Source organism: Schistocerca cancellata, chromosome 2, assembly GCF_023864275.1.
Source record: "Schistocerca cancellata isolate TAMUIC-IGC-003103 chromosome 2, iqSchCanc2.1, whole genome shotgun sequence".
Classification (NCBI taxonomy): domain Eukaryota; kingdom Metazoa; phylum Arthropoda; class Insecta; order Orthoptera; family Acrididae; genus Schistocerca; species Schistocerca cancellata.
The window spans coordinates 1,003,341,961-1,003,354,429 of record NC_064627.1 but is presented as its reverse complement, the minus strand read 5'-3'; the positions used below and the strand labels follow the sequence as shown (position 1 = coordinate 1,003,354,429).

The 12,469-nt window shown below is 38.8% G+C and overlaps 1 protein-coding gene across 1 annotated transcript in view; it reads right to left on the bottom strand.

Moving 5' to 3' along the window:
- LOC126160538 (neurogenic locus notch homolog protein 1-like) overlaps positions 1-11,705 on the bottom strand; it is a 76,013-nt gene extending 64,308 nt beyond the window's left edge. Inside the window, exon 1 of the mRNA XM_049916914.1 lies at positions 5,717-11,705. Coding sequence (XP_049772871.1) covers positions 5,717-11,705 — 5,989 coding nt within the window. The remainder of the gene's footprint in view (positions 1-5,716) is intronic.
- Positions 11,706-12,469: the final 764 nt, after the last annotated feature.

Sequence of the window (12,469 nt, the reverse complement as noted above, 5' to 3'; positions counted from 1 at the left end):
TGAGATCAGATTTGCCTTTCTCTGAAGAGAAACTTTTACAGTAGCTAGACTGACAGGGAGAGAACAACTTATGCTGAAAAAACATGATACAGTGTTCTGTTGTAGGCTCCTCTCAAAGTAATTAAAGGTATTGTGCATATCTCGATTTTTGTAGATGCATGTCACTATATTATAATTATTTATTTTTACAGGATATGTGACTTCAGACATTGAAAGATTGCAAAGATGTTTAAGTGTCATCGTATCAGGTCAGTGCTAGATTTTAAAACTCTGCCTCAAGGATTACTGCATCATAGGGATATAATGACTTTTTGTAATTACAGTAGGTGTTGTAGTTTTGAAGCAAATGTATGTTGGTAGGGAAATAATGTTTTTCAGAGGAAATACAATAGATTTGCACTTGGCTGTTTATTATCAGGTGCAATGGTTTTTGGCATTGTAAGCCAGTAATCATTGAATGTGATGCCAGTCATGCCAATGTGCCATTATTTCTGCAGTTACCTGGCATCAGAATTTCTTCTGCCTGGCTGTTTTTTATTTATCTTCTGCTTGATAATAATCCAGACTGAATTTCTTCCATTCTTTGAGTCTTTTAAGCTAGTACAAATGTTTCACTTTTTTTGATAATAAGACTTTTAGGAAAGAAAACATTGTCCATTGAAGATGTGAAATCTTTCGTGTACATCTACATCTACATTTATACTCCGCAAGCCACCCAACGGTGTGTGGCGGAGGGCACTTTACGTCCCACTGTCATTACCTCCCTTTCCTGTTCCAGTCGCGTATGGTTCGCGGGAAGAACGACTGTCTGAAAGCCTCTGTGCGCGCTCTAATCTCTCTAATTTTACATTCGTGATCTCCTCGGGAGGTATAAGTAGGGGGAAGCAATATATTCGATACCTCATCCAGAAACGCACCCTCTCGAAACCTGGCGAGCAAGCTACACCGCGATGCTGCTATGGCTGATTTCCACTGTAAAGCCACTGTCAAGCACATAGCATTGCTTTTAGAAGCAACTGGACTGAGGTTCTGCATCTAAAATAAATCCCTTACAAACTTATTTATGAAATGGTAATTTGTTTTGTTGCAGTGTGCTTCATTGTGTAGTTTCACATCCACCTCACAGTCAAAACTGACTAATAGCAGCAAACATAAAATTTTTCTCCCTGAAACACACTTTTTTTTCCAAAAAATATCTGGAGGCTGTGGATCTATATACAAACAAGTTTGAGGATTTAACAATGCTGGTGGTAATGAAGCTACAGCTCTTGGTTATGGCTTGTCTTCTGAATAACGTAAGACTTTCTCTTCCTGCTAAAAGATATTTTAAACCCAGCTGATATTCATCCCTTGTCTCTATTTGTGTTTAACTTTAGTTTGGCTTAGGGGAAAGCAAGGTTTGGTTTAGGGGAAAGCAAGACAGTGCTTCTAGAATATGATCTGTCAATTTCCATCACACTGTTCTTTCCATACATTCTTTCTGAGCTTTGTGACTAACAGTTAACATCTACATGATTACTCTGCTATCCACAATAAAGTGCCTGGCAGAGGGTTCAATGAACCACCATCAAGCTCTCTCTCTACAGTTCCACTCTCGGACGGCATGCGGGAAAAACGAGCACTCAAATTTTTCTAAGTGAGCCCTGATTTCTCTTATTTTATTGTGATGATCATTTCTCCCTATGTAGGTGGATGCCAACAGAATGTTTTCACAATCGGAGGAGAAAACTGGTGATTGAAATTTCATGAGAAGATCCCGTCGCAATGAGAAAACACCTTTGTTTTAATAATTGCCACTCCAATTCACGTATCATGTCTGTGACACTATCTCCCCTATTTCGTGATAATACAAAATGAGCTGCCCTTCTTTGCACTTTTTTGATGTCATCCGTCAGCCCCACCTGATGCGGATCCCACACCGCACAGCAATACTCCAGAATAGGGCGGACAAGCGTGGTGTAAGCTGTCTCTTTAGTACACCTGCTGCACCTTTTAAGTGTTCTGCCAGTGAATCACAGTCTTTGGTTTGCCCTACCCACAATATTATCTATGTGATTGTTCCAATTTAGGTTATTTGTAACTGTAATCCCTAAGCATATAGCTGAATTTACAGCCTTCAGATTTGTGTGACTTATCGCATAATCGAAATTTAGCTGATTTCTTACAGTACTCATGTGAACAACTTCACACTTTTCTTTATTCAGAGTCAATTGCCACTTTTCGCACTGTACAGATATCTAAATAATTTTCCATCATGATGACATTACAAGACAGTAAATGACAGCATCATCTGCGAACAATCTAAGACAGCTACTCAGATTGTCTCCTATGTTGTTAATATAGATCAGGAACAAAAGAGGGCCTATAACACTTCCTTGGGTAATGCTGGATATTACTTCTGTTTTACTTGATGACTTTCCATCTATTACTACAAACTGTGACCTTTCTGACAGGAATCAAGAATCCGGTCGCACAACTGAGGCGTTACTCCATAGGCATGAAGTTTGGTTAGAAGATGCTTGTGAGAAACGGTGTCGAAAGCCTTCTGGAAATCTAAAAATATGGCATCAATTTGACATCCCCTGTTGATAGCACTTATTACTTCATGAGTAAAAGAGCTAGTTGTGTTTCACAAGAACAATATTATCTGAATCCGTGCTGACTATGTGTCAATAAATCGTTTTCTTCGAGGTACTTCATAATGTTCCAATATAGTACATGTTCCAAAACCCTACTGCAAATCGATGTTAGTGATATAGGCCTGTAATTCAACGGATTACTCCTACGTTCCTTTTTGGGTATTGGTGTGACTTGAGCAATTTTCCGACTTTGTTATGTGGTATTACAGACTAAAACTGATTAATTAGTATGTTCTATTGACAATATCTGATCACTTGAAGGTACACAGGCCTACACTTAAGTTATTGTTGGCTAATAAACTTGAATTCCAATCATTAGTGATAATGTTACTGTAAGAACTATTCTAGAGCTGGACACAAGAGAACTTTAAATGTCCTTAACCTGAGAATGTTATTCTTGAGCTGGTAAGGAACACTGTGAAAGTGCTCTGCTCTCTTGGACATGGATGTAAAACTACACAATAAGCACATTGCCACAAAACCAATTACCATATCATAAATAAGGTTGCAAGGGATTTTAGACACAGAACCTGGCTTCTGAATTTTGGAATGCTGGATAAATGCTTATCTAGGATCATGCATGCAGTCTTGCTGCAACTTACTTCTGTCTGAGAAGTAATACATCATTTTGCACAAAAATTTCATCTCTGAATATACTTACCTGAATGGTTTGTGCGAGTTACATCACTGCATAAACTTGCAACTGCAACTACAGATGTTGGTATTTCATTACTCAACACATTGTACAATTTTAAGTTATAAATCATGTTCACTTTACTCAGAGACTAAGGGAACACTTCTTGATACATTGTCTGAATGTTTTAGGGTCTTCTTCCAGTCAAAGAACCCAAAACAAACCCTTCAAGCAATTTGTCATACAATTTTTTAATGTTTTAGAATTTATTAGAGCAACTTCACATCCACCCTATTTTAAATATATACAAATCCATGACTCAATTGTTTACTCACAGTGTTATTACAATTGCTGAATTTTTACCAATAGGCCATTACGTATCCTCAATAATGAATGGACTTTATCACTCACTAAGTTGTCAATGAGCTTTAGGCACCATGTCTTTTCTTCACATCCCTACTTTAATCAGTATAATCCATACCTACTTCAATCAGTATAATCAGATAGATAACTAATACTGAATCCTCCACCAACAATGAATCTCCAATAAGTCTGATAATATTATTAATACATCCTATGACTGTTAAGTGAGACTTACATTTCTTGTTGTCAAGACTCAGCAGTCTGCAACTGATCAGTGTGTGGCTGGTTGCATTGTTGTAGCAGATATATCAATGGCTGTTATGTACTATCCCTTTTTTCTTTTTTTTTCTACAAGATTTGAAAGATTAGTTACTAACTCTATGAGATGAAGGAATGCTTCAATTGTAGTAGAACAGCATAATTTGAATCACTAATCTTCTGTATTTTTGAATGCTATTGTATTGTGTGTTCAATTACATATTTGCTGTAATAGTCAAATAATAATAAAACTATTACTTTGAGAAAGAAAACATGGTCCACGTAGGCTGTATTTTTTTTATTATCAATGCATATGACCAATTTCAACTGAGTCATTTTCAAACATACATCTTCCAGCTTCATTACACATTCTAATACATTACTGGTATATGTGGGCAGGTATACATTGTATTTCTTTGTGTATGTGACACGAAAACAATACAACAGAGAACATGATTACGTCCATAAGCTGACACAACCGATAGTTGCCATATCACTGTATCCAGGTTTGTTTGTGTTGGCCTATGGACATAATCATGTGCACTATTGAATTATTTTTGTCTCACATATGCACAGAAATATGATGTACACCTGTCCACTTATACCAGCAACATATTAGAATGCGAAAGGAAGCTGGAAGCTTAAGAGATATACTTCAAAAAGACCCATGGTTGAAACTGGCCAATTGCATGGATAATAAAAATACAAGCTAATTGGAAGATGTCTTCATTCTCAAAACACGCTGATACTGCGGACTTCCACAAAAATAACATTTTAAAATTATCACTACTGTTACTGATAGTATGATATTACTTTCCATTGTACCACTTGTTGGGGTGTCTTCCTGTGTGTGTGTGTGTGTGTGTGTGTGTGTGTGTGTGTGTGTGTGTGTGTGTGTGTCGCCCATATACAAATCATACTGATTGCAAGTGTATATGATGATACAAATGAACCATAATTCTGCCTTCTTGTGCCTGCCAGTACACATACCAGCATTTCCATTATTCTCTTTCATGAGACACAGAAACATGTGACCATTCATTTTGAACTTCATTGCACACATTCACAGCCCCAACCCTTGTCAGTCCTAAACACCTGGGCAACATACTAGAATGTGCCGTACATGTATTTTGTAAACAGTCTCCTCAGTAGACGGACTGCATTTTACCACTAAGCCACTAGTGATTGGAAGTCTGCCACTTACATTGCCTAATATTGAATCTAGGTGAACATTCTACTTCATATCTGCACAAACTGTTACATACGTGTATTTGCTTCAGTTGACAGATATGTAAAGAACTGAAGGATTTCTTGTTGTTTTCTATGTACTAAACATATCAAAAAACCTACAAAATGCAAGAAAACAAAAAATATTTATTCTTGTATAAAACATAGTTTTACTTTAACTGTTAATAACAACTAAATCTGTAAGAACAATTATTAATCTTAAGAAGAAATCTGAAAAACAAATAAACCCATAACAGAAATTTTGATAAATATGTATGATGCCCCAACATAGGACAGCAGCTGTTACTCAAGACATATTGCATATTAGAGTAATTGGTAAGAATTTCTCTGGAATCTATTGTAGAATATGAATTTTCACATTTTTCTCCCCATGATCCTCCAGGACATTCACAGACGTAGGTCACTTCTCCACCAGCCATTTTTGTATAACATGTTCCTCCCTTTTGACATGCCTCTGACAGACACATTAGAGATTCTTGGGTTATTTTTTTGTCACATCTTGTTCCAGTAAAACCTCCAGGACATTGACAATAGTAATTGTCAGTGCCTGCCCATATTATCATATAACATATACCGCCATTTAGACAGAATACATTGCCCAGTGACTTTGGACAAGGGAATTTGAGGACACCACTAAATTCACATCGTTCACCCCAGTATCCATCTGGACATTCACAGTAGTACACCACTTCATTCATAAGTGATGTTTCATAACATATCCCACCATTGAGGCAAAAAATTTCTCCAAACTGAATGGGACAAAATTCGTGCTTAGAACTCATATCCAATTCACACTTCTCTCCACTGTAACCTTGTGGACAATGACAGCCAAACAAAGCATGACCCTCAAACAGTATGGTGGCACAAGTTCCTCCATTCTGACAGAAATAGCTGTCTAGAGGATACGGACACCCTAGTCTTCTTGCAGGTGGAAATTCACACCTTACTCCTGTATAGCCCTTTGGACAAGTACAGGCACGAACTGTGTTATCTCCACATTCTGATTCATAGCACAAGCCATTATTAAGGCAGAAATCCTTTTCTTTTTCTCTGTCACATCGTCTAATTACAGACCCTGCACAAGGCATGCGAATTTCACACCTAAGTCCATAAAAGTCTGATGGACATTCACAGTAATAAACAGCAGACTCTGGAATTTTCACTCGATTGCACGTACCTGCATTAAAACAAAAAGTTGAATCTAATGGAAAGTCACACTGTTCTACATTCCGCGACCAATGTTCACATCTTGGGCCTGTGAACCCACTAGCGCATTCACAAAAGTAAAATGTATTAGTCCCATTGTCCATCTGGTAGCATGTTCCGCCATTTTGACAGTAGCCCTCATTAAGTGGAGGAGGGCACAATTTTGTCTGATTTACACTCGTATCAGGTCCATATTCACATCTTAAGCCCCTGTAGTCCTCAGGACAGTGACAAAAATAAATTGTGTCAGGTCCATGATCTGCCTGATAACATGTTCCACCATTGTAACAGAAATTAGAAGCAATGGCTAGTGGACACTGGAATGCTAAAAGTGTAGTACTGGACTCACATCTTGGCCCATAATAGTTTGCAGGACAGTAGCACACACGATCTGCATCTGGTCCTGGTTCCTCTTGATAACAAGTTCCACCATTAAGGCAGAAACTTTCATTGTGTGGAGGATAACAATTACCAGTAACTTCTTCACCTGCATGGAATTCACACTGTGCACCTTGATATCCTTCTCGACATTTACATATGTAGGGACTGCCAGTAGTGTTAAATGGTGCCAAATAGCAAGTGCCACCATTTTTGCAGAAGGTGTCATGTAATGGAGGTGGACACTCTGGCTTATCTACAGGTTCATAATCAGAAAATTCACACCTTAACCCATTGTAGCCTTCTGGACACTCACAAAAGGTCACTTTTTCATCTGGATGATCTATTTCATAGCATGTTCCACCATTCAGACAGTAATGTGCACCAAATGTCTCTTCACATGGATACGCTATACCTTCAGAGTATGGAAATTTAGTCTCACATCTTAGTCCATAGTATTCAGTTGTACATTCACAATAATAAACAACATGACCTTTGAAAAAAAGCACATGACATGTAGCACCATTTAAACAAAATTCTGTTGCCAAAATTGTTGGACAGTTATGTTTGTATTTTTCATACTGGCACCTCATACCTCTGTAACCTTCAGCACAATCACAGTAGTGAAACATTGTATCCCCTATCACCATATCATAGCATTCACTGCCCAAGCGACAAAATACTTCACTAATGTTTACAGAGCATGTAACAGCTTCAGTAGACAATTTAGACTCACATCTTGCCCCAGTGTATTGATTTGGGCATTCACAATAATAAAATGGCTCATTCAACACTAGAATATTAAAACATGTTCCACCATTTGCACAAAACCAGTCAGCCATGTCTGCTGAGCAGAGTCCTTCTACTAAAGTATTATTTACTGCATGTTCACATCTTCCTCCATAGTGTCCATCTGTACATTGACAATAATAGACTGTGACTGATTCAAACAGAAAGGAATAACATGTGCCACCATTCAGGCAGAAGTTTTCAGCTAAATCTGATTGACAGGTTTCTGTACTCACTGGCTTATATTCACATCTGGGTCCAAAGTAGTGCCCTTGACATGCACACATGTAATAATCCTGGTGCTGGATATTTTCTTTGTAACATGTCCCACCATTCAGACATAATATTCTATCTATGGATACTGGGCAACAATCTCTAATTCTGGGCTGCTTGTATTCACAACGTTCTCCAATAAAACCATCTTGACATTCACAGTAAAACATTGTTACTTTATCGACTGAAGTTTGAAAACATGTGCCACCATGCAGGCAAAATACCTCATTATATCCATATGAACATGGTTTTGATTTCCCTTTAACGTACAGTTGACACCTCTCTCCAGCAAAGTCTGTCTTACAGTCACAGTGATAAATGTTTTGTCCATTAATCACTTCTTGAAAACATATACCATTGCCAAGACAGAACCAATCACTACCAGGTTGACTGCAATACTCTGTCTCTATCTCAGGGAATATCTTATTTTCACATCTATGTCCACCATATCCTTCCTTACACTCACAATAGTATATGTCACATTGATGAGTTTTTTGTAATAAGGAAGAACATATACCACCATTGAGACATAAAAATTGATCTAATATCCACGGGCAAGACTGCGGCTTTGTATTAATGAGCTCACATCTTCCACCAAAGTATGGATCAAGACATTCACAATAGTAAACATGAATTCCTTCAATATTCACTGCATAACATGTACCACCATTTTCACAGAAATGTCGTTCAATTCCTGGTGGGCATTCCTTTCCTTTATTTGCCTCATGAACATGTTGATGTTCACATGAAAGACCATAGAAATTTTCTAGACACTTACAAAAATAGAGTTCTTGATGATTAATAGACTGAGCTACACCATAACATGTTCCACCATTCTTACACAATTCTGAATCCAATGGATGTGGACACTTAAATGTATGGATACCTGCATCTTCAGAATTGTATTCACACTTACTTCCATAGAACCCTTCTGTGCATTTACAAACGTAAATTCCATAATGGGTCAGTCTTATATGAATACATGTGCCACCATTAAGGCACAAGTACTTAGCAAGGGACTGTGGGCAAGATGACTGCACAGGATGCATGTACTCACATCTTTCCCCAGCAAAAGGATAAGCACAAGTACAGTAGTACAATAACTGAAAGGCATCAAAAAGGCATGTACCTCCATGTAGGCAGTATGGTGCTATTTCTTCATGTGGACACACAACTGCGGAAGGTATAGGTGTATGTAAGTTTTCACAATATAACCCATAGAACCTTTCTGGACATTCACAGAAGAATAAGTCACGGTCTGCAGGGGATACTATACCCACACATGTACCACCATTTTTGCATAAATCCGTCTCTAAATCAGGGGGGCACTTAAGTATATTGCTTGCAGTATGATTTTGAACGTGTTCACATCTTGCTCCATAGTATCCTCTTGTGCATTCACACCACTGAATGTTATAGCCATTTGATTTCCCTTGAACACATGAACCACCATTTAGGCATAAAAATAGTCTGAATGGCAATGAACAACTTAATTCTCGGGAATGTTTCAGGTCACACATGTCGCCATAATATGGCTCAGGACAAACACAGTAGTAGATTGGCTCTCCAACAACAATATCCATACAACATTTACCACCATTTAAACAAAGGCTTCTTGTAACATACGGAGGACATTGGACGCATGATAACTGTAGTGCTGGATAGGGGTATTCACAGGACATTCCATAGAATCCTTCTACACATTTGCAGAAGTAAAGATTCTGCTTGCCACTGGTCATGATGGATACACATGTGCCAGCATTCTTGCACAATTCAGTACTAAAGGGACGTGGGCATTCCTGTTGTGTTTCATGAGCATGTTCACATCTAGCTCCATAGTAGCCTTCTGCACAACCACAGTAGTAAATGTCACACTTATCCAAGTTTATTTTGGAACACTCACCACCATTGCAGCATAGACAAGAACCAACGCTCTGTGAACAAGGTGATACAGCAGAAAACATATGCTCACATCTCTCACCATGATAAGGATAAGGGCACCTGCAAAAATATGTCAGACTGTCCATGAATCGATGCACTTGACATTTTCCACCATGCAGGCAGAAGGTTGCTTTCATAGCTGGTGGGCAGACATCAGGTAGTGTAGGCACATAAGGGAGAGAATATTCACAAGATGGTCCCGTAAACGCTTTAGCACACTGGCAGAAAAAAATTTGTTGTCCTTCACTGTCTATGGCATTGATACAAGAACCACCATTCTTGCACAAAACAGTATTAAAAGGTGGTGGACAAAAAAGTTGTCTTCGCTGAATGTGCTCACATCTAGCTCCATAGTAATTTTCTGGGCACTTACACCAGTAAATATAATGTCCATTTGATTTTGCTTCTATACATAAACCACCATTCAGACACAGTGATGCTTGGAGTTCTGTTGGACAACTGAATGGTTCTGGGTATTTCAGCTCACATGTTTTGCCATAAAAGGGGTAAGGGCAATGGCAATAATATATTGTATCACCAGTAAAAGTATACGCTAAACATGTGCCACCATTTTGACAAAGCTTATTAGCATTTTCTGCAGAACACTGGCCACTGTGAGAATGGTAATAAACATTTTGTTCACATCTCTTTCCACTGTAATGTGGGGTACAAATACAATGGACTCTAGGAGAACCAATGCCACGCTCCATATAGCATGTACCACCATTTTGACAGAAGTTGACATCCAAATCTTCCGGGCAAGGTAGTCTTCCACCGCGTATCCTGAAATTAAATTCACATCGATATCCAGTGAGATGGGGTGGGCAGTCACAAAAGATCTCCTGTGTCTCAGTCATGTAACATGTACCACCATTCAGACAATAATCGTCCTTTTCTGGTGGACAGGGGAGTTTTGAAGAACGCTTGGAGCGGTAATTTGAAATTAGAGCACTGAATTCACACTCCTCTCCATAGAAAGGTGCAGCACAAATGCAATAGGGAATTGTCTCACCACTGGTCACATTTGTAACACATGTACCGCCATTCTGACACTTTATAGCTGCCTTTAATGGTGAGCGTGTACCATTTATCTCAGCAGGCAGATGTAGGGAACGACGGTGAACTTTCTCTTCACACCTTTCACCATAATAAGGACTAGAGCAGGCACAATAGTAGACTGGTTCACCTACAGTGCTAAATTCCATGTAACATGTACCACCATTCTGACAGTAAGATTTTGCAATATTGTTTGGACACTGAGTACCTGAGGAATCCTGAATATCAAACTTTCGAGCACTTTTAGATTCACACTTGTCTCCATGATACTGACTAGGGCAAACACAGTAATACGCTGGCACACTACTTACAATCATCATGAAACATGTACCACCATTTAAACAGCGAGTATCAGCTATCACTGATGGGCACTTAAGTCTGGGTACAGGAGGGTATGGATATTCACAAGACAGTCCATAGAAACCCACTACGCACTCGCAAAAGTGAAGTTTGTGGAGTTGTTTTGTTATTATTTGAATACATGTTCCACCATTCAAACATAAAATTGAGTCCAGAGGAGGTGGACAAACCATTTCTCCAATGTCTGCTGTTGTTATAGAAGTATGTTCACATCTTAATCCGTAGAATCCTTCTAAACATTCACAGTAGTAAATAACAAAGTCGTTCAACGTGATTTCAATACAGGTAGCATGCTGTGAACATAACTGCTTTTGAATGAAATCTGGACAATGTGACTCTGTAGGGAACGTCAGTTCACATCTCTCCCCGTGAAATGGATAAGGGCAGACACAATAATAACCTGATACATCTGAAATTATATCCTTATAGCATGTTCCATTATTTAAGCAGTATTCTCTCGACATATGTGGTGGGCAATCACTTACAGTGCTCAAAAGCTGGTCTGAATACTCACAAGCTATTCCAGTGAATCCTTCAACACATTTGCAGAAGTACATCATATCCTGTCCGTTGGATGTAATGGCAAGACATGTTCCTCCATTCTCACATAAATTTAGCTTTAATGTCTCTGGGCATTCGAACCGCATTATAGTTTGTTCTTCACATCTAGCTCCCCAAAAGCCGGGACGACACTGACAATAGTACATGGTAATTCCAGTGACGTTCCCTTCATAGCAAGTGCCACCATTCCGACAAAATGTTTCTTGTAAGGAAGACGAACACAGCTCTCCATAGTCTTCTAATTGTAACTCACATCTCTGACCTGTGTATCCATCTTTACATTCACAAAAATAAACAGATTCGGTTTCTGCGCTCACGGCATAACACGTTCCACCGTTCAGACAGAATGATTCGCTTTGACATTTATCATGGCCTGCATTTCTCGACTCATGTTCGCATCTCACGCCATAAAAACCTTCTGTACAATGGCAACTGTAAACGACGGTATATTTCCATATCAATCGACTACACGTGCCCCCATTCAAGCAGAGAAGAAAATAGAATGGTGGTCCGCAAGCTTGCTCGGGGAATGTTTCATGCTGGCAACGAAGTCCAGTATAATCTCTTGGACAGTCACAGTAGTAATGCTCTTCGTTTTCAAGACACTGAAAATAACATGTACCACCATTCATACAGAAAGTTTCGTCCTTATCAGGTGGACACGGCTGCGCTTCTGGTAACGATTTCGTTTGGCACTTCTCCTTCCAGTAGTAGTTTGGACACACACAGTAGTAAATTAATTGTTCTCCTATGTTGCCTTCAA